The sequence below is a fragment of the Chiroxiphia lanceolata genome, chromosome 8 (genome assembly GCF_009829145.1).
Source record: "Chiroxiphia lanceolata isolate bChiLan1 chromosome 8, bChiLan1.pri, whole genome shotgun sequence".
Classification (NCBI taxonomy): domain Eukaryota; kingdom Metazoa; phylum Chordata; class Aves; order Passeriformes; family Pipridae; genus Chiroxiphia; species Chiroxiphia lanceolata.
Genome location: NC_045644.1, coordinates 25614793 through 25638466, shown reverse-complemented (window position 1 = coordinate 25638466; position 23674 = coordinate 25614793). Strand labels below are relative to the sequence as shown.

The window sequence follows — 23674 nt, the reverse complement described above, 5'->3', positions numbered from 1 at the left end:
CCTCTGCAAGAAAGAAATCCAGTACAAGTCACAAGGGAAGAGAATCTAAACTGGAGGAATGAGCAGGCAGAATCCTACAGAAACTCTCATATCGTTCCAAAGAACATGACCAGCTGATCCCACTGCATAAGGCACTTCATTAAGAATCAGCTTAATCTGCCATATTCCTTCCTTCTTTTTTTTTTTTTTTAAATCTCTTATTTTTGCCAGTAAAACATTTCAAAAGTTATTTTTCCAGAAATGCAATCTGAACATAAAGTTTCATTTGGAAAGTCCTTACTCCTCCGTGAAGTCAGACTATCAGCAAGGATCTTCCCACAGAGTGTTCCAAGCATGCATTAGATGAATAAACACTAACTGAGAAAGGCATTTCATTAGAATGAAAAAAAAATAAAATAAAACAGCAGCTCTATCTTCCTGATAAGCAGTGACTAGAAGCCAAGTTTCTCTTCTTTGGAAATGAAGGGGTAAATCTAAAAAAATGATTACATACTGAGACGACAATCTTGACAGGACTGATTTAGTGCTTCAAATAAGCAACTACACTTACTGCTCTGTTCTGTCAAACACTTTATCTATATCCACAGTCAAAAGTATGCATTAAAGTTAGAATGGAGTGGGAATAGCTGTAATGCCTTTCTTATTATTACCACAGTTCAATATATGGTCATTTTGATTCTTGGTTCAGATTTTAATACCTGCTTAATTTTATGTGCTGAGATTTACACTGATAAAAATGCTAAAGTTCATTTCAGGTTTGCTTTAGTAGCAAATGTTTAAAATGCTTTGATGACACAGGGCTTTGGCTCTTAGAAACAACAAAGAAAATAGCAAAACCTCCCTCATGTGTATTAGCTTTACTATGAAAGTAAGTATTTTTTCTGCGTCTGGTTAGAGCAAATTCATTTTGATGCTGAAAGATAAATCCTGTATTTTATCCTTTTTGATTACACTTGTTTTAGTTTTCAAAGAAAAGCCTTCCAATTCACCAGGTGTCACCAGATAAAGCTGCCTCCAAAGGCATTGAGTTCTGTACATCTGTGTCACTACGTTGTTCTTCACATCTGATTATCCAATAGCCTCTCCCATTAAAAGACAGCATGCAAATCCAACATCCAGTTAAAATATTCAGGAACGCAAATTCCTCCCTTTGACCCTTCTGTAGTACAACACTGTTAGATTCTCGAAGTGGACAGTCAGTGAAAACACATTGTATTTAAAGGGCAGAGAATAGCACGTGGCACTGTTTTCATTCAGGGCCTGTATTTACTACATGTTCTGATACAATTGCCTCATTGGGAGAGGTTGCAAGAGCAACAGAAAATTGTTCTAACATTCTCAGTTGAAAACTAAGTGGATGTCATTTATTTTACTTAGTAGCAGTAACAAAAACTACAAGCCTCACTTCAAAAAAATTGCACTGACAACTTTAGAAGAGTTACAGGGTTTGTTGAAACTCACCTTGAGTGAAAAGGGTTTTCAGAGCTAAGTCAGTCACTCACTCAGAGGGATTTATCTACCCCTGCAGTGTCATGCTATCCCCAAGTTACCCAAAGCTGTAAGCTGGCCTGTCATTATGGCATACTGGGGAAAAATGAAGTTTTAGTTCCAGATACTTGAGAGAACTGATGATATCATGTTCTGAAAAATGTTTATGAACTTTATTGTACTCTTGCTAAAGTGAAATTTAATCTACCTTTTTTTATATCCACAAGTGAAAATATAGAGCAGGTTTCTGTATCCAGGCAGGAAATTAGATATAAAGGCCAAAATCGAAGAACTAGCTTACTCAATAGCATTACTGCATCTCAGCTATGAGACTGTTTAGCAAAGATCCTTAATTTGACTTGTGGTTTCACAAACTGAGTCAGGTTGGACTTGGACAGGGGTAGCATGAAATCAGTAGGACCACACCTTTGCCAAACCAGTTGAAGTAAGAGATATGCCATGAGAAAAATGGTCCTTTTAAGAGATGTCATGTTAACACCTCTTGACTGTTGCTATATCCAACACCCAACAAAGGAATAACTATTTTGCTCTGTGCTCTTTGTGGATAAGGAATAAAACTGGGGCCCTAGCTAAAAGTGAGGGTTCCTTAAGAGTAAGGGTGTTCTCCACATTGCTTTAAGGCAAATACCTCAGACAATTACAGCAGCCTACATAGCTGGCTCTTCAGGTTCTGGACGGATGCTGCAGGTTGCTCACCACCTCTGGCACACTGCCACACCAGCAAGGAGGGTTTGCAAGAGAAGCATCGCAATACGACAGCTGGAGTATTTCACCCAGGGTGTCACAACAGCAGGTAAAACTGGTTCTGTGTTCTTTATATGCCTACTAAGTGTTTGGCAAGGTGCTGTATAACATAGAAGAAATTCTCTCTCACACTGCTCGCCAAATCACTGTGCACACTCTATCAGACTCCTTCAACATAACATAAAGAGACATAGGAAAACCGAGTGAACTAGGGGAGGCCAGTACTACTAAAGAAACTGGAATTGCACCTCATCTTACCTCAACGGTGAAGAGCTCAGACGTCACAAATGTGCGTTCTTGTTTGATATCCAAAACTCTAGATCAAATAAGGGACAAATTAGAGATCACAACAGTCCCCTGTCACTGCAAAATAGCTTCTGTAAGCATTTAGACAGCTACTAGCTTTGCTTCTTTCTGAATTAGACACAATTCAATGCTACAAAGGTGCTTTCAGGTCAGAACAAAAATGAAGGAAATAAAACCTTTCTGAAATATAACAAGAAAAAACCTTTGATTAATTAGTTACTTACACACTTGCCTTCAGAGACATTTAGAAAGGTTTCCAAACCTTTAATAATCTTTGTGCTATTCTGTGACTATATTTCCCTACTACTAGTCTGATTTACCTTGCTTCTTCCCGAGCCAAAATTTCCAGTAGCTTTGACATGTCTCCTGGGCAGTCAGAAATCACAAGGGAAAATCTGCACACTGTGTTGTCAAGGGTCAGGGCACGAGCTATGCACTGTTGCAGCAAATGTAATTCCAGGTTTCCACTGCATATAACAACTGCCACTCTGAAAACAGAGAGAAAAATAGGAGTTTTGATTAACACTTGTCTGTAAAGGAACCATAAATCACAGACTGTATTCAATATCAGCTTAAGATGTGCTAGAACCTACCACAATAAATATGTATTATATGTCAGAGGGGCTGCTGGTGCTCAGTATCATCTGTGAGCAGGCAGGGGGAGCCTAGAAACTGGCTACATTAGTTTGTCTGAAATGTTTTCAGTTTGCATTTCCTGAAGATCTGAAATTTGCTAGAGATAATTAGCTGGAGAATTCTAGGTCTGTTTCAAGTTTTGAAGTTTGACATAATTTTCCCCTGGAAGTTCTAAGTTTCAGCCTCTTAATGATCAGACAACATATATGTCAAGGCTTTCTGTACCCATTAATTAAATCCACTTCAACTTGAAAAATGAGTGCAGAAATGTTTGAAGAGCAAGTGAAGAGCCACGTAGTCAGTCCACGATAATCTCTCTCTGCAGAGTCAAACCTGACCTCTTTAAAACCGAATCTTTGCATTTTCCCTTTTATTTTAGCTGTACTGAATTGGAATGCACTACTGCTCTGTATGTACTCTGTCAGCCTCTTCTGAAGAATTGCCTCAGCAGTATTTTAGTGTACAATGCTGTGCACTGGAAATTTTATTTTGTCTTGAGGGCATGTATGTTTAAATACATCCTGGACTATGTCCTGAGACAAGGCTCAATCCACTTAAGTGCTGAATCCTCAAGCTGAGAGGCAAGGCAGCACTTACCCAACATGTTCAACACCAAGCACAAGGATAATCCCTCTGACTGTGTGGACAGTTCTCATGACTGGAAGGTAGATGCCACTGGGTGACTACTGAAGATAGCCTAGCTTCTGTCTCACCACAGACAGGGCTGGTTTTCACAAGTGGAGTGGGAGGAGGCAACAGGCTGACAAGAGCAGGTTACTGCCCTGGCAGGAGCAGCCATGCCTCGTGGAGCTGTGTGTAACTGCCTTTCCCCCAACCATTTGAAAATAGAGGAAAACGACAAGATTTTTCAGGTCTCCTGGCTGACATTTGTCTTCTTCAGCATAGTCTTATGACCTGTGACTGATCTATTCAGCCTGAATCATGCACCACTGACAAGTCCATTGCCAGTTCAGGGGCAGGAACTGCCTTGTCACTCATAGAACAAGGAGCTTTTCACCATTTCCTGGGGCCAAAGTGCTAGCCCCATGCTTCTGCCATGGTTCCCTGTTTGAAACAGCTGCTGTACCTTTTACCCTTCAACTCAGGCAGTTTCCCTGCCACCAATGCTGCAAGTCCAATGGCTCCTTCTGCATCAACTGTGGCTCGCTCATACTCCAGCAATCTCAGCATGGAAATGAGGATGTCTTCTTCCCTGAAAGCAGGAAAGTTGTGTCAAAACAAATCAAAAGAGCTACCAAAAGCAGAAGATAATACATTTATGTGTGACTAGGTACTTTCCATTTTCCCAGGTACATATGACCTCAAGGTAGCGTTACAGAACACTGTGCTGCTGGGATTGACTTTGCATCTCAGAATCATTATTAACTGAAAGACAGGATGGGTTTTTTTACTATAAATATTAACTAAATCCTAGTAGTAAGTATGTTCCACAAACTTGGCCTTTCTGTGAAGATTTAGAAGAGTTTTGCCAAGGGCTGCCTTCAAGTGTCAAAGAACACAATAAGGACAAGTTTTACACCCAGAGCATGACCAGGTACTGGCAGCAGGTGAAGTATTGGCCAAAGGGCCAGTCTGGACAATGCTTTTAGTATATCGTTTAGTTTTAGGTAATCCTGCGAGGAGCAGGGGGTTGGATTTGATGATCCTTTATGGGTATCTTCCAGTATGAGATATTCTATGATTCTGTGATATGTGGGTTTGGATTCAATGTCTTCAGTGCCCCTCTTGAAATGAAAGGTACCCCATCCCCATGCTCTCACAATGTATGCATGGTGGCATGTCCTGCCAACCTGCTCTCCACTGCACAAGCAGAACCACCATACCCTGGTGGTACACTGCATTTGTCATTTACAACAATGTTCATCTAATGCTGTTCATTTCACTGTTTTTCTTCACCTACCTCACAGCAACAACTTTATCCACAAGTTTCCCAGTCAGCTGCAAAGAATTGCTGCCAAAGCAAACTCCACTCACATCTGCAGATTTCAAAAGAAAAAACTATGAAGCTGGCTGCTTTAGACATATTCAACATTTTTTGGCATCCTGGCTGGTTTGTGCCCTTAATGAATGCAGCACACTGCTGTTAGATGACTTTAGGTTGCTTGATTTTTTTTTATATGACAAAAATTCATTTGGTAATGAAAGACCAAATCTCACAGGAAGAGTTTGCCATTTTGGATCCCTCCAAGAAAATTCTGATACTTCACTGGCTCTGTTGCACTGTGAGAGCGTCTCTGCAGCCCAATGCTTTTCACTGTTCAATGTGGCTTGAAGGAGAGAAGACCTAAGCACGGCACTGGGCTTGTTAGCTGCAGCAGGACAGTTAGCAAAGGGGTGCAGACACAGGCAGAGCTTACCAAGAGGGATAAAAAGTTTTTTATAAAACTCCCATTTAACCCAGAACTTCCAGAGATTTGGACATCAGGTAAACAGAATGTTCTTAAGTTGCTTAACAGTTTAGATTTTTTTGAGTAAATGATGTGGAAAAAACTGTGTCATTTATAAACACTGTTGTTCTGAGAACAGCTCTGTGTGTCTAAATATTTAAGCACTACATTTTCCTGCCTTTTCACAATTCAATCTTTTGCACAAGAACTTTCTCATTGATTTCACTGTTTTAGATGCTGTTTGTGAGCACAATGGTCAGATAAATATTCTCATATTTCTAAGTGTTCGTGTGCACTGGAAATAGCATTGTAATCCAGGGAGGTGGTGGGGGAAAGTGTGGCAGAAGTTGCTCTCACAGCTTGAACTAAATTCTGAGTTTTCAGAGATTTACCTTAATATATGTTTGAACTGAAGGAGAAAATAATAAAGTTGAAGAAATCTATTACAACCTTTATTTTACCTCCAAAAGAATAACACATTTTCTCACCTCCATAAAAGTGATGATTGTTGCAGGCCTGGTCTTCAGCTGGGTGGCCAGCCTTTAGGGAATGTTGCAATACAGGGAAACTTTCAGATTCAACCCCCTGAGGAAGACAAGTGTTGTCATCTTTTTACTGAACCGGTTATAATAGAAGTCACCACCAAAGTAGACACCAAAACCTACAGAAAGTTTCCTGTTCAAATTAACAATTAATTTCAAGTTACGTAACAACTGTGCTACCAGAAACTTTTTCCGTGGCTTACTTAGGACCAAATTTTTCCAGTAAGAAATTATTTCAAAACACAGAGCTGGATTTCATTTGTTTTGGAAACATCTTCCCACATTTTTTTTTTCTGAAATCAAACCAAGCAGCCAAGAGACAGGAGCTTCCCTGTCTCTCAGAGGCTCTTCTCCTAGGCAAACCCCACAAGATCAGACAGTTCCTATCCCCCGCATATTCAGTCTCTGCAAGTGTATCACTAGATACTATTGTCTTTTGAAAGCATCTGTGGTGAAAGGTGCCCAAATGCAACACTTAAAAGGTAAAAGGAAACTTACAATTACAGAAATATGTGGGTTGAGGTATTTGAGGGTAGCGGCCGACCCTGCCAGCAAGCCACAGTGGCCTCCTGCAGGGAAAATCACAGCATCCAGCTTTGGCACCTGCTCATACACCTCCAGCCCCACGGTCCCCAGGCCTGACAGGTACACAGCACTATCCTCCCTGTGGGAAGGAAGGGCACAGATCAGCAGGGGTCACAGTTGTCAGTGCAATAGTAATTCAATCTATCACTTTCAAAGCATCGTTCAGCAGAAGAACACGTGTGAAAGTAAATCACCAGCACATGAGGGGAGGAGGGGATACAACAGAACGGTGCCATCAGACAGACCATCACATGCTGTTACCTACTGGGAGAAAACTCCTGCTGTTGACGAGCCCCTCAAATAGAGTTCAGGCTGAAGAGCACTTAACTCTGTTGTTACTAGCATCAGGTGATTACCGAGCTGGCGGGCAGAAGTCATGTTTCCATTGCCATCACTTCCTTCAGCTTCACAAATTTTAAGTGTTGCAGTCCAAACTAAAAGCAAAGTCTCAAAAGGAAATCTCATTCTCTTTATTTATTAGTGCATTTAGTGTTTGTGGTAAATAGAAATTTTCATGAAATTTAAGCACTGTGTTCAGCATCACAAATTCCAAACAGATTGCTACAGAGCTGTCTTTCCACAGTCCAGGGCCAATATCTGATATCATCACATTACTCTGAAAGACTGTGGAAGAGTAAGAGAAGTATTTAGTCATGCCAAAATACTCACTGGTAAAACACTATCAGCCAAAGGTAATATAATGAGCAGAACATGGACAGAGTCAAAAGATTGAAGAAAACTCCTCCAGACAGTCACACAACTGACTTGGATCTATTTCTAAAAGCTGTTTTGCATTTTATTTATAAGTTAGCAATGATGTAAATGTAGAATGATATATGAGAAAAAAAATATGAGCTCTCTGTATGGTCTGCTTTTTCAGGCAAACAGACATGCAAAACGAATTATAGATCCGATGACTTGACTTGATTTATTTGACCCAAGGATGTTTGGGTACTAGGAAGTTGTGTTTTTATTACTGTTAGACACGTACAGGGAGGCTCAGCTCAGGAGCACAGAATGCCTGCAAGGTAGAGACCAAGGCCCTCGTGAAGTTACCTCACGTATATATCAAAGCACAGAAAATTCCTCAGGGCAAGAGACTATATAACTACATAAGAAAGAATGGGAGTAAAGAACTTTCACTCCTGTAGCACAGCTAAAGACAAAGGCAAGAAATAATAGTGGGATGGGTAACTGAACCCTTGAATTTATTGCCCCTATGAAGGTATTGAAGGAGTTCTCTCCTCCTTCTTGTACGTGACAGAATGTATCAGTGGTCTCCTGAACAATTCTGGAGTCTTATTCCCAAATAAGATTCAGAATCGAGTTTGTGGAGCTACTTCTGCTGTGATTACATGGGAAGCCACAGGGACCTGCAAAAATGAATGAGGATCTGGGATATTTAATTTAGGAGTAAAGCTTCTCTAACAATTGAAAACTGTCTGGAGGAGACTGCTCTGGGCATGGAGCACTATTAGCAGTTTGAATCAATGTTTCAGATAACAATGTGTTCCTTGCGAACATCCAGTGAAAACACCAGTTCACTGATCAGCCTTCAGTTTTCATAATAAAATGGGTGATTTTCTTTGCACTGTGGTTGATTACTTTTGCTTTGTGAAAGCTAACATATCTCTTTTAAGTATCATATGCCATTGAAGCAAAATGAAGGAAAAGGGCAGCTAAATCTAAAGGCTGTAAATTTAAACAAGCATTTTTGAGCCAGAGCTAGAAATATGGATATTTGTCTTCTGAAACGTGTGATATATCAGCAATCAAAGGCAGGCTGTCAGGCTTCAGTTTCCCAATAAAATCTTGGTGTGGCAGCTAGAAGACAGTGTTCCCATCCATTCCAAGTAAAGGGCTCAGAAGCCATCGGGTAGAGCAGCAGACCAACCGAATCACAAATAATCAGGTCTGGTCAGCTTTTGAATATGGACTTAAACAAGAAAAAAATGGGCTCTCAAGGAAGGAAGGTGTGTAATTCAATCTGCAGCACTCTTACCTCTCTGATTCACAAAGGAATCTTTCTCACATCATTGCAGAGGTACTGAGTTACCTATTGGCTATAGTCACATTGCATTTATAATGAGGTCCTGAACCCCTGTATTTACGAACAATTTCATGTCACCTAGGCAGCAATTAGGCATTCTAAATGATTGAATTCCAATTTGAAAAATCACATTCCTGGAATTTCCCAGGAAGCTGTAGTTGTATAAAAAGTGCCCTACCTCTAATTGAACTCCTGCATGGGATTTGCATAACACAGTGTTTTAATTGCACTCAAGAAATGGGAAGAACTGACAATGACACACCCAGCTAGAGGGCATTGCCCGTGCAGGTACTAACCAAGGATAGTCACATAATGTCTACTTCAGGAAGGGAAGAATGAATTATTGGGTAAGGAGACCTAGAGACGAAATTGCTAGGGATTTTATGGAAGCTAGAATTAAACTGAAACAAAATTACATTTCAGAAATTCCATTCTAAAGCATGGGAGATCAGCTGTTGTTTTACAAACAGCTTTGGCAAGTGACAAAGTGTGTGTGTCAGGCACACACTGAAGAAGACTGGCTATCCATATAGGCATACATTTATCTGGGACATCTCTCCCAGTCTACACCAAACAAGATATGTTTCAGACATCCCACCATGAAAAGGCTTGCAGTTGTGGTGGGTTTTTTTTTTCCTTATTTTTTTTTAATCCAAAATGTGAAAAATTGCATCTGAGAGGTTTTAGTTAAACATACTAACAGACTGAATAACTCTGTTTCTTGCAATCTGAAACCTGAAATAAATCAGAGTGCTTTAATATTATTAATGGTAGCATGTACATTTAGAGTTTCTCAGAGCTAGATGCTGAAGTCCTTCACATGCGTTGTCCCTGGAGCTTCATGACACTGAAGAATATCTACCTTATGTAACAAACAATTATTTGGGGAGGAGGGAAAGATTTAAAGATGAAGTTACAATAAGACAGTTTAGTTCTTATGTGCAAACGTGATAGCTGATGCAAGCCAGCTGGGAGTTAACACATTGATTGAAAAATGGCTGCGAGAAATTTGGAAATCACAAAGTTATGGAAGCTGTGGTTTTCAAGGGAGCCTAAAAGGGTATAAAATTCATTGGGATCTAGGACACCTCATTCATGTGTTTCTTTGAAAGTCCCAATCTGGCACAGGGCTGTGCCCATGGTGACAGACAGGGCATATGAACCAGTGTGTCACTGGTAGAGCTAACAGCACCGTTTGAACAGTACGGGTTTTAATATGGTCTTCTCAATACACCAGCTGGGAAAGAAGAGAGGAATTCCTCTGTTCTGATCATTCTGGGATCCTCTTTCCAAGCAACATCACTCATTATTACCATGTTCAAGACAGCAGTGCCCAGGAGCCAAAGGGGAACGGGCGCTCGCTGCAGGAGATGCTGCACAAACATGAGGGGGTGGATGAAGCCTGCACAGAGGTGGTGATGGTGGGGGGAGAATAACATTCCTGCTCAGTGCATCAGAGAGAACTGCTGGCTACCTCATGTTAATGATTCAACCCTCTGTGCTTTAGGAAATCTTACTTGAAGAAAGGTAAAAAAACCCAAAAACAACAAAAAAAAAAGAAAGAAAAAAGAAAAAAAGAGAAAAGAGAAAAGAAAAATAAGAAAAAAGAAAAAGGAAAGGAAAAGGAAGAAGAGACTGCAGAGAAAAAAGGGAAAATCTATCTGTTCTAAATATTTTTGCCTGTCTTATTCTAGTCATGCTTTTATTAGATCTGACTTGTGTGCTGGCCTCAAATAGTTCAAACTTAGACTTATGCTTATCCTTAATTACTTTAAATATATGTGTGAAGTAGCCTCTTTATCATCTTTTTTTAAAGGCGGAATCACAGTTTCGTCTCTCACATCAGATATGTGAAAATTTTACAGTATTAACCTTCTCTTGCTCTACATTATGCCACTGAACCCTTTGCATTAAAGATTAACTTTTACCCACCTAACTCCAAACAGCAAGACCAAAAATGAACACTAGCCTTAGTGCTTTCTGACAGAGTTCCAAAAGAATTAACATATATCCATTGTCATACTAGCCCATAGAAATTCCTGATAAGGAAGTTTGCCTAATCTGGGGGAAGTTTGCCTAAACTGGAAACAGTTTCATTTTGGTTTCCATCCCCAGCTGTTACAGAAAGACACATGATTTGTGCCTGGGAACAGTCCATATTCCTGGTAATAGGAACATTCTGATGACCTGTGGCCACAATTTAACAAAACTAATTGTTTTTGCAGAGCTGTGCAAACATCTAATCTATTCTTTCTAATCAACCTGACTTTCCACTTACTCTTCAAGGTAGAGGTAACCATTCTCCTGCGCCAACCTTCTTGCGTGTATCTGGGAATCCTTAGCTGTGGTTCCGTAGGATATAACCATGGCTCCATACTCACGGCACATTTTCACCCTGACCGGAGACGTGCTGGTTGACATGATGACAAAGACTGGAATACGGAGCTCTGATGCATGGTAGGCAACAGCCATGGAAAAGTTACTGTCCGAAGCCACGATCACCCCTTTTCTTTGCTGATCCTAAAAAAAGAGGGTTGCTTATTGCACGTTATATTGTCACATTGTTGTCCCATATGAATATGGATAATTCTAATGATCTGACTTCCTTTTTTCCCCCTCTACTAGCTGATCAAATCATGATATCATGGTACACTATATTCATGTCTGGTGTCATTTCAAGATTTACGCACAAAGCTAAAATAGCACAAGATCAATCCCCATTCCTGCATTCCTCTGGGTTTAATTCTTGTTCAGTTGGGAATAGCTGATCCAGCTGATCACAGAAGAGCTGATATCTGGTCCCTTTAGAACCGATAACTCTTCCCTGCCTGTATGAAATTATTTCATTTCAGGTTTCCTTTTAACAGAAGATTTCATTTATATTACTATAAAAGTGCAGGAATAGCCACTTTTCTGGGCTGCTGTATCATGTCAGTTATGACTATTATTGCTGCAGAGACTCAATAACCTCCTATGACAAACGATAAACAAGCTATTTCTGTAATGATACTGAAATTCATTACAAAATCAATCGGTGATCTAGATCCTTCACATCACTCATTGTAACTCAGTTTCGTCATCAGTCATGAGTTTGGTGGTTTCAACATGTCAGAACCACAGTACACATGGAAACACCCGCACATAAATGCCACAGAAAAACGCTGGTGTTTGCTTTTTGCAAGATTTTCTTTCAAGTATTCTCAAGCATTTTGCCAGCAGATCGGCCAGTCATAACTAAAGTAGTATTTTACATTCAGATACTTGCAGATCTATCTATGTTTACATGCTGTGTTCAGTACAATGGTTTCTGGCAAGAAACATTGTGATTCCATGGAGATTACAGGTAAATTTATCTTCAACTCTGCTCCATTTTTGTGAAGCAGGACTAATCTATTTCTTTTTGAGCACTGGCATTTTGTTATACCTGAGGCAATGATGTCAGAAGGTAAAGTACACCTCGTTCCTTCACAGATCCTGTGTATTGGAGGTACTCCTTCTTCAAGTAGATGTCCATTCCATACTGCTTGGATAGCCTAGAATACTGGAGGATATAAATAATATTATGGGGATGTAGCTAAAATTAAGAAAAATCTTCCGCGCCTCATCAGCTGCCTGGTGAGGCATGCATTCCACTGCTATATGTGAGCTCTAAAAAGTAAAATTTGTCATCTGTTTCTTTAGAAACACATGGCAGTGTGTTGTTACCTACCAGGTTCTTCTGGCTTCTGGAAGTCATATTCAAACTCGCAGCAGCGAAATATGGACCACGTGCCACTAGGAATTCCTAAAAGAGCACTTGTTTTGGTCTTATTGTTCAAATACAGATATTAAAATAAGTATTTTCAATTATTTAAAAGCCCATGCTTCCAGCACTTGCCAGAACTAGATGTTGAATACTCAAAAAAATAAGGTTGTCATCTGATAGATAGAAAAGCCATGAGAAAATTCCTCCTTGAGCCCCATTATGGCTCTGCCATGTTTTCTGTCACTGAATCACTACTACTTGTTGCCTATTTTGCACACTAAGGCCAGTACAACATTAGTACAGGCATTTCTTACCCAAAGAATGATGGAAATAATTAAAAAATTATTTCCCAGGATTGCAAGTGTAAGCAGTAGCTGTTTGAAAATGCTTATTGTTTGGAACAGAAAGGATCCCTGAGCTGAGAGGAATTAGCAAGCACATGACATGTGATGCAGTGCCCAAGTGCATGATTTTTTAAATATTTTTTAAATATATATTAAGTTTTATAATAAGATACTCCCAGAATGCATCAACATATTAATTTCCTATTACCATATTCACTAAGCCAAGAGTTTTAAACAAGATAACTTATGAAATAGAGTTGCAGTAAGCCTGTGGGTTCCAGCTCTCTGGGCTTACTGCATCTCTATTTCATAATTGGCTCCATGTCCTCTATTGGCTGCCAAAGCAAACAAAGACTTGGGGATTTAGGGGATCAAGTACTCATTTATGATAAGTCACAAAGAGAGAGAGATTAAAAGACACTATGACAAAATATTTATCTCAAACAGTAACTGGCAGTGTCAGGCATATAGTGTAATATGTACCAATACATTTTTCAGACTGTGGGACTTTCAAAGTCAATTTATATAAACTAAATATATCTGAAACAGACATTTGCTTTAAAATATACAGTTAAACTAAATATTTCAGGTGAATGTTTCAGGGCTTTTTAGTGGATTTACAAGCATGTGTTAAGTTCCTCACCCATAGGTGGGGCCAGATTCTCTATTTTGCTTCTGAAAATCCTGGCAGGACCTACCACCTGCTGCTCCTTTGCAGATCTGGCTGCAGAACTGAAACAATGGAAAGTGCTTAGTACACTAATAGGATAATAGTTTATACCCTAAACAGCCTAATCTACGGAGAATGCCTATGCAAAATAGAACAAGAACACTATACAAGAAACACTACTAGTTCTTCATATCCTGTACTTGTTTTTGTGCAGAATCTTGGATCCTAGAGCGAATGATAAGAAAAAGGATTTAAGACGATGAATCCTGTGAATTTATGAAGTTGCTAAGCCTCCTACAATTAAAAATGTGTAATTAAGTCATTCTGTACCACAGAGGTGGTGTACTTTAGATTGTTATTTTTCTTTAATCTTGATACTCGGTGTTTTAACTCTTTAGGTTATCCTTTTCTGCTTCCTTTAACTGAGCCTTTTCATATAGCCTAAATATAGCAATTACTTCTAACAAATCAGCTGTCAGTGCTATTTTCAGCTGTACTGACCCAATGTGTGACCTTGTAAGACTGACTGAACCAGCCTGTAAGTTCTCCCTTTTGTCACTGTGATCTTCTAAGGACTACAGATACCATGTCTAAGGTACAACACACAACACACCCTCCATTTGGCATCCACAAAGCTAACACAAAACAACCCTTAAATTCCTAAACCAGTAACCAAACCAAGTGTCCAAATTAATGTCAATTCCTTGTTTTCCTATACTCACTACCTCTTTGATATGTTAAAATTCACTCATGATGCCATATCTCATCTCCAGGCAAACTCCTGCATAAGGAACCAGGATGCTGCATCCATGGTCTTACCTGCAGATTAGAAATCACCCTGCAAAGTGTTTCTCCATTCAATTAACTGAATGGGTTATAGTCATGCTCACCTTTTTAATCTAAACAAATGTCCCTGAAAGGGGCTCTTACTTCTAAACGATGAGTTAAAATAAAGGTTATCTGTGTTTTTCTTGACACCACTCTGTGCTTTTGAATCAATGCATGAAATGCACTAATGACTTCTGCAGGAACATTACTTTGGATAACAACAGTCATGGGCTATTTTCACAATAAAACAAGGGGGGATATATGTTTTCCACTATTCTGATAATTTTCAAAACCAATGTTCATAAAAAGAGACCAAAGAAAGTGAGCCTATTTAGCTTGACACAGTAAATGCAGAAAGGGGATACAACTGGGTTGCATAAATTTGCCAGGGACACCCAAGAGAAAAGAACTATTTAAGTTGAGGGGCATCAGCTTAAACCTAGACAGCAACCAAACCCCATCCAGCCGCTTGCTCATTTTCCTCCCCCTATCCTAGGGGGGAGATGAGAATTGGAAGGGTTAAAGTGAGAAATCTCTTGGGCTGAGATAAAACCAGTAATAATAGTAATAATAATAATAACAACAACAGTATTAACAACTACAACAACAATGTCATTAAAAGCAATAACAAAGAGAGGTAAATAAGACCAAAGAAAGACAATTTATGCAGTTGAAAACAATTGCTCACCACCAACCAACCAAGCAGCAGGCCCCTCAGCAAATTTTCCCCCTAATTCTGTTGCTGAGCACAATGTCACATGGGATGGGATGTCCCTTGAGTCAGTTGGAGTCAGCTGTTCCAGCTGTGTCCCCTCCAACTCCTTGTGCATCCCCAGCCTTCTCACTGGGATGGGGTGAGAAGCAAAAAATGCCTTGACTTGTATAAGAGCTGCTCAGCAGTAACAAAAACATCCCTGAATTATCAACAATATTTTCATCAAAAATCTGAAACACAGTCCCATACCAGCTACTGTGAAGAAAATGAACTCCAGCCTATCCAAAAACCAGCACAAGGGGTAAAGTCTGAGAACAAATGGTGTGAACTGGCCAAAGTGAGCTTAACTATTTGTGAGCAGGAGCACCATCAGTTTATGAAAAGTTTTGTGTTACACAGACACCTGATGGACTGGACTCTATGGTGCAGACTTGCCTGCATTAGGATGTGTTGATTGGTTAATTTTCATACCAACCATTTTCATGTCATACCTTGGGAGCAAGTAGATGGCTCAGGGATGGGGCCAAGACAAACTTTACTAGTTTTGAGCTATTGATCTGATCTATCAGAGCTGAAGGTGTGAATGAGGTCCTTCAGCAGCTCACATGGCCAAAGCTGCTGCAGTCTCACACTGGCAGATGTACACAGGCAGTATCCTGTAACTGCTTGGCAGAAGTGCACAATGCCATGAGGTGCAGGGAACAGATGGCTATCAAAGGGCAAAGTGTTAGATAGTTCTGCTTTCCAAATTAAGCCATGACACTCTCCTGCTCCCTACCCATAGACCTAATTTTTTTACAGCATGATTAAACCCATCTAACAAATATGACCAGAGTTGCCAAATACAGAGAAGGGCAGTGCAATATAAATTCAAATCTTATCTTCCTGGGAAGTCTCTCCACAAAAAGAGAAGACTTACACTTCTGTCTTACTCTCAAGCATGACAGTGAGAGTTTTGGTGACAAAAGATGCCATATGAAGAGTTGGTACACTCCCCCTGTTCACCCATGCACTGACCCCCCAACCACCTTTGCTGCACATGTTTGCTCGCTTGCCTTGCTGCATTCCCGAGCAAGCCAGCTTTTCCACTCTGAAAGGAAACCCAGGTGCAGTTGGCAGGACTGTTTACTCTTGTGTCACTCTAAGCAGGCAGTATATGAATGCAAAATGCTTCCATTTGCATTCCAGCCAAACCTTTTGTGCCACCTTACTGCCCCAAATGGTCTTATGTCATGTCCTTTGTCACAAGACACATTTCTTCAGTAGTGTGCTACAAAAAGCACAGCTATCCTTGTTTTGGGAACTCTAGGCTAAAAAAATCACACTGAAAGTAGTTATGATATCTCTGGATCAGCAGGCACTATCTAAGAACCAGGGCAAACTGCTGCACCTTGAGGACCCAACCACTTCACTCCAGGGACAGCTAACCCCAAGCAGGGACCAAGATTGTAAGGTCCTTTCCCTGTGCATGCCAGAAAAACAATCCACAACTGTTGATGCTGGTGGGGTGTCCTGGTCAGCAACAGAGAAGAATTCATTTGAGAGAGCGATCTGGGGCTGCTGCTAGGAATTGCCATTTGGCAAAGACACTCTTTTCACACACCAAAGGGAACAGAGGAGATTAGCCACAGAGTGCCCAGAGTAGACTTTCTGAAGAGCTCCCAACAGTAGAAATACACTATGAATTATATAGCTTGCCACTGTACTTCTCTTATGCCTTAGCAAAAGCTTTACATCGATAGGAGCGCCTCAGTCATTTTCGTTCCTAGACTGATCCCAGGTGCACACATTTGTGTGTGTCCATCTTCACATCCTTATTTTGTTGAAGACACACATGGCAGAACCATCTCATTACAGAACATATCCAGCCTTGCCAGGTTGGCCAGGGTGAGAAGGGAAATTGTACCTTCAAAATCTCCAAATATAAGGGCTAGCTCCAAAACAGACCCTCCCACAAGACTCTTTACCCAAACACCGGTAGCCCATTGTCACAAACTCAGGTTTCTTGTAGCAGGAGTTTTTCACTGGGAGCGTAATACCACAGTGCATTAAGTCTATGCCTAATGTGGTTTATCCTTTGTTTACAGGTTGCTGATATCTTTGAGGATTTAGGTTAGTGTAAACAGGTAAGAAGAAAATTGACAGTTAAATACAACTAGTATGAACATGAGTCTTCTTACACAGATCTATCTGCTGCAGCTCACACATGCTCTTCCTTCATTTCGGATCAGCTTCCATAAGGAACAAGAAAAGAAACAGTGAGAGAATGCAAAGCCATAAAGACTCCCTACCATGCAGGGGGTTTTCTGAACACCGCACTGGATTTTGAAGGCTGCTGCACTGATATCTTCAAATCGAATCAGCTTGTTACAGCTTGACAGGATGGTTGCACTGCTTGACTGAGGGTTGCGGGAAAGGGTATCCGTAAGTAACTCCTCATTTCGGCTTACTATCTTCATTTCCCAGGTCTTCACATCCCCGTTCAGGTAATCCTCCTCACCAAAATCCTTCAGTCTCTCAGGGTTGATAGAGGGTGGTTTCTGTGCAATAAGGCCATTTCTCATCAACCCATCCTCACAGCGGTGAAGATCACAAAGTCCTGGGACATCTTGTTTCTTTATTTTATTGTCATCCCTAAAAACAAATTAAAGAAACTTGTTAGGACAGCTTGGATGATTAAAGACTTGACAATTTAGCATTTAAGAAGGATATACATCTCAGTTGCTCCTTGCAAGCCTTAAATAGACTGAATTTATTACTGTCATATTACCTATCTTGTAGGTGCACTGAAAGCTACTGTAACTTTCCAGCTGTTAGAAAAGCCACAGATAACCTGACATGTGGACAAACTGGGAAACTGTCATACTCAAGAAAATAACAAATATATATTCTATGTTGTCTGGGCAGCCAGACCTTCCTTAGTACTCAGCACTCAACTGGCAATGATCCTAGTTCAGTGCTTCCAGAAATTTTGGAATAACTGGAATTATTCCAACCAAAATTTCTGTATGCAGCTCTATCTTTTTCAAAAAAGGCAAAATAGCTGTGCAGACCATTCCCATAAACTATTAATAGCAGTAACAAATGCCACTACGTTGTACAGAAGAGGTTCTGCTGCTCTGCCCTTGCATACTTGCAGAGCACAGTCTTGACAGCCGGCAGCCGCTTCATGGCGGGAAGGAAATTACTTTGATAAGGGATAACAGCTATATCCTAGTACAGAGCTGAAGAATAACGTGTCCTGATCTCTGAGTTAACACTTCATAGATAAAAACACATGTAGATAAGACAGCAGTGTGATGCCACACAAACCTCCTTCCCCGAGGAACTTAGGAGAGACAACACTGCTACAAAAATTTGCCAGTTTTCCTACCTTCAAATGCTTAACTCTGTGGTCCACAATGTACAGTATACTGTAGTGCAGGATTTTGCACCCTTACTAAGAAATAAATGCAGAACTTATAGGAATTCTTGGAATTTGGAGAATAATGTGGAGAAAAAGGAGCATTAAGCAGAAGACCAGTGATTTGAAGAAGAGCTGATACCACCCTTGGTCTGTGGCTACGATTACACAGATGGTATAAGCTCCTCTACATGACTCAGTATTAATCCATCTGGTAGAAAGGGCTTTCTAAAAAACAAGCATGTTGAATTATGTCGGAGATTTCACCATTATCTCCCACAAAAAAAATATTTACCTTCTTCATAAAATAATTTATGTTTAAGTTATGCAGTTAAATTCATCAGCAGAGCTGGCTAAAGCAAATGCTATCCTAGTTTTACAACAGCGATCAGTACTGTAATATCCTTTGTTATAATTCCAAAGAGAATTTTTAAATATTTAGAAACAGCTGGGTTTTGAGCAATTGCCCCACTTTCGGCAGTATCATTCATTTTATTAATGGTCTGAATAATCTGTGCCAGTAGCTCTGCTTCCTATTACACTTCCAATTGTTCAACAGAGGAATTCACATAATAATATGGGCAGCATACAACGTTTTGTTATTTGAATCAAGCAATATACCAAGAAGCATCAATCATTCTGTATACCCTCACAGGAGACAATATTCGTGGCAAGGTCTTCTCTCTCCAAAATTAATGGGAACGCTAATATTCTTAGATAAATAAAGTATATGCATGTAACTTACTTATATTGAAACTTGTGGTTTCAATATAAACTTGTGGTTTCAATATATTTTCCCCATACTGTATCTTAAAGCTGACACACCCAAACAGAAGGTATTTTGTCTTCAAAACAAATAACTATCAAGTAGATCTATTCTATACTTTTCTGCATTTCTGCTCCATTGGGGTTAGGTGGTTGAAACATTTCATAAAGGTGTTAACCTTCCAGTGTTAGTTCTGGTGCATATTAGTCAGGTTAATGCAAAGCTAAGAACCAGATCAGCTTTACACAGTAAAGAGCACAGTAAAGTAACAGACCAGTTACAGCACAGCCCCTGGCATAAACAACAGCATCATCATCTAGGAGGCCACAGCACTGTTAGAGTTCATTCCCTACCTCTCCCTCCAAAAACCTCCTTTTCCATATCACAGTAACCCACAACCACTCAAAAAAAAAAAAGAACATATACATCTTATTTCTGAACATGTTATCTAAAATGTTTAGCAAGTATTAGCAATGAATTATATTTCTTACACTGGAAATGAGTTAAAAAGGTGCATGTAGGGTAAAAAAAAAAAGGCAGATCAAAAAATCATGATTTTTTTGGGTCAGTTCTTAATTTTATTGACTAGCATTTGAGATGGGAGAAAAAGTCTCACTTTTTCATTGTATCTGTTGCAAGAACTACAAAAAGCCCATTAAAAAAACACTAGCCAAAGATGACCACAATAGCTCTACTGATGAAGCAGGATTCTGTGAGAAAGTAAAAACGACAGGGTAATGCCTCACCACCTTAGTGCCACCAAATATTTTTATCTGCGAAAAGAAAGACCAAAATGGGATATTGATTTTTTTGTCCTACTCTTGGATTTCTTTTTTTTTTTTTTTTTTTGGACAGAAAAAAAAGGAGAGAAGTAAATCAGTTTCTTGGTCTTTGCAGCACCACTCTCATGAACAGTGAGTATCTGCTCAGGACCTTGATGGGGACAACACCTTGTGACCACTGGAGAAGAAGAACAAAAGTCAAACAGCTTCTCAAGCTTGAGCTGGGTTTAAAGCATATCTGAAATATTGCCATTTTAATATTTAATATGGAAACCATCATTCATTTGCATCCGAAAGGTCAGCAGCCTCTTTACAGAAGGACTATTATCATGTTACTGTATATCTAGGTATTGTATGTATTTATTTCAGAATAATTTTGATTCTCCTTCTACACCCATATCTTTCATTTACATTAGTAAATGGTGGTTTTCCATATTGAGCCCACCTGGCTCTGCCACAGACCCTCCTAGAGCTCTCAAACTCCCCAGGTAATAGTGGCTGAGGATTGGTAACACATCAGAAATGGGCAACTAATGACCCTGTTGGGTCAAAAGAATTTCTTGCCTCAAAAGCAGCTCATATGTTTGGCAGAGATTATCTCTGTATGGATTTCTTTTGCAGGAACAGTCAAAGCAGGCAGCAAGTACTCACAAGAAGACAGCATGTGACTTCTCATGCACAGTAACAAAATATAGCCCCTATTCCAGCAATCATGCCCACCAGATGAAGATCTGAGCCAACATAAATACAAACCACAGCATTATAAAACATTGCTCCTTTCAAATGGAGCTTTTCCTTTTTTGGAGTTTGTCTAGGAAAGTTTTCATTAAAAAATCTGTTTATTTCCAGCCATAAGACAAATACCCAGTTGGCAAGCTTAGTTACATGGTTATAAATTGCAACATTTTACCTTTAAAGTGATTAGTAAAAGCAAACATGAAAATACAGTTTATAAACCTACTTTTTCAAGAACAGCTGCTCAGCATAACTGGAAAAAAAAAAAAAAGAGACGATCCAAATGCTGACATTCCATAAATAATTAAGGCACAGGAAAAAATATCATTTGTTTAAGCAGATAGCTTTATGTATTTTAAAGTCTCAAAGTCAATGCAAAGACAGTGTGTACTGGAACGTGCTCTTAGAATGATAAAAAGCAACAATTCGAAATGAATAATTTTTCTATTTCCAGTTTGGTTTTTTGAACATGCTGAAAATTTTCATCAAGTTAAATAGCACTAGGGAAAACAAATTTTAAAAAATAACAATACTAATAAATCAAGAAAATAATAAACCCAGCAAAAATAATTTAGGAAGATAAAAAGCAGTAGTGCATGCTATACCTAAGGACCACAACTGTTGCCTTTGTTATACAGAGAAAGAAGTGTCCAAGCAGTTATCCTGCAATGAGGGACAGTTACTTGCCCCCACTGAGTGAAGCACATGCAGACTGCCTCCCTCAGGATCCATGACACAGACTAAACAAGTTAAACTGATGTACTGGATCCCCTCAATTTCTAAAACTGAAGCAGCAAAAAACTGGCAGTCACAGTCATCCAGGGAATAACAAATTGTGAAGGATTAGTCACTGTTTCTCCCAATATAAATGTTAGGGAGGAGATCATATGAATGCCTGAAAGCATCAGGCAGAAGACTTAAAAGTTGCCTTCTTAGGGAAAATAATAACCTGGCAGGACTCATTGTCAGAGGATTCTATGAAGGACAACAGTATAAATGGGCTCCTAAAAGAATTGTGCAACTACATGGAAGTAGTGACCAGTAAACACACCATTCAAGAATCAATCCGAGATTCAGGAAGCCCCTAAACACTCACTTGGCAGACTCCATGAAAGCATATGAGAGAAGGCATCTTAGGTGGCTTTTGTTTTTCTCCCAGTTCCCATTACAGATCGCTGCTAGAGAGCACACAGAGGTAGATTGCTCTTTGGCCTGACCAGCATTGCCATTTTAATTGCAGATGTAACCAACGTCAGCATTTGACCCATTGGGCGGCCTTTGTACCTCTTTTAAACAACAACACATTTTCAGGCAGACATGGAGTTGGAATTATGGACATATATTCCCATGTTACTGTACTGCTTTGCAGATGGAAATGAAATTGTCACAAAAGGAAACAAATTGTAGGGTAAGACTGAAAACTTGGCATTTCTTTGTCATTTGTCCAGCAGCTTTTATCATCTGCATTCACAATAATACTCACCATTAAGAGGGACTGACAGTATGGTACAAGTTCTGTAGCATCCATATATCCATTTGCTATGACAAGAATTTCTAACTCCAATGCCCTGCTTGAGCTGATCGGTGGCAAAATGTTAAACTTGAATACCACTTCAAACTGCCTCAATGAACAGGGGGCTAGCCTGTAATTAACTCATCAGCACACATATACACATGTTCTCTATATGTGGATTTTTTATTTCCTTCTTTAATGTTTTGGGTGTAGGGGTTTCTTAAGCTCATACCTGTATGCTGCTGTCATCTTCAGGCCCCCTGAACACCTTCTTGGAGCACACGGACCAACAGATATTGGTAAGATACAGTTTTAGACATATTTGTCATCTGCTTTCTGGATAAACAGGCTCAGGTCTTATGCCTGCAAGTTCAGAATACTTATTACAACAAAAGGTGACCTCTTTAAAGTCACTTCTACCTCTTTCCTCAATGTATTGAGCAGAGATGTGTCATGTAGGGGGAGTGAGGCAGGGGGAGCAGCCTCCTGCAAGTAGCAGCCTGCTCAGTTTATGACTGCAATTTGACTGCAGCTGGGATCTCCTCTCAAAGGAGTGAGGAAGAGGTAATCCCAGGATATGACAGAGAGGACCCTTTCCCTCATCCAAATCCCTTTTACCCAGAACTTCCCCAGCTTCGTTAATCCTTATAATTCCATGTCCCAGCACTCCTCTGATACCTTCCTTGTTTGTTGCAATCCCCTTTCCCTAGAGCTCCTAAACATTTGTGTTCCATACTAACTTCTACCTTTCTCTCTGTCCCCAAACACATTCAAATGCTGCAATAGCAGCAACTATCAAAAGCACCTTAGCAATTTGTGCAAGTGGGACTTCATGAAAGAGAAATGGTAGAAAAATTGAAGCTTGCTGAGATAAAAATGGCAAGGAGCATCATAACAATCATCTTCACTGCCAGGAATTCTAGGTTACTGCACTGTATAGTGTCTGAGTACCCCCCACAGCTCTACAGGGTGACAAGTATGCTCCTGCAGGCACAGGGAAGAAATATGCTAGATCTCTCTTTGACAGTACAATTAAAACAAACCAAAGGCAATACTGCACTCAAACATTACTTCCTTGAATTATCAGTATTTTGTGTAACACTAGTACTTAGAAACACCCATTTGAGACTGTATCACTCCAACTAGTGGCACGAACTGGATGGAAATTTAAAATGCACATCTGACGTTTATATCCCCAAACCCTATAAAAGGTGGTTGTTCTTAAATCATACAGGAATCACCAACATCTTCCTCTAACAGAGAGACAAATTCAGCAAACATTAGCTCAACTTTATTGACAGAAACTGGGGCACAGACAGATCGAGTGACTTGCCTAAGACTTCCGCAGGGTTACTTATTAGAGTGTCTTAAAGACAAAGAGATCAGGGCTTAG

General features: G+C 39.8%; 1 protein-coding gene across 4 annotated transcripts in view; it reads right to left on the bottom strand.

Moving 5' to 3' along the window:
• The window catches only part of LOC116790402 (putative threonine dehydratase), a 33471-nt gene that overhangs the window by 7985 nt on the left and 1812 nt on the right, over nucleotides 1-23674 (bottom strand). For 2 of the 4 annotated variants that reach the window (XM_032695298.1, XM_032695299.1), the window contains exons 2-11: nucleotides 20995-21021; nucleotides 17374-17716; nucleotides 12205-12321; nucleotides 11059-11300; nucleotides 6644-6809; nucleotides 6092-6188; nucleotides 5117-5192; nucleotides 4283-4408; nucleotides 2880-3047; nucleotides 2512-2569 (exon numbers count right to left, since the gene is read on the bottom strand). In XM_032695298.1, coding sequence (XP_032551189.1) covers nucleotides 2512-2569; nucleotides 2880-3047; nucleotides 4283-4408; nucleotides 5117-5192; nucleotides 6092-6188; nucleotides 6644-6809; nucleotides 11059-11300; nucleotides 12205-12321; nucleotides 17374-17716; nucleotides 20995-21021 — 1420 coding nt within the window. The remainder of the gene's footprint in view (nucleotides 1-2511; nucleotides 2570-2879; nucleotides 3048-4282; nucleotides 4409-5116; nucleotides 5193-6091; nucleotides 6189-6643; nucleotides 6810-11058; nucleotides 11301-12204; nucleotides 12322-17373; nucleotides 17717-20994; nucleotides 21022-23674) is intronic. The other 2 variants (XM_032695300.1, XM_032695301.1) reach the window with 1 other exon arrangement.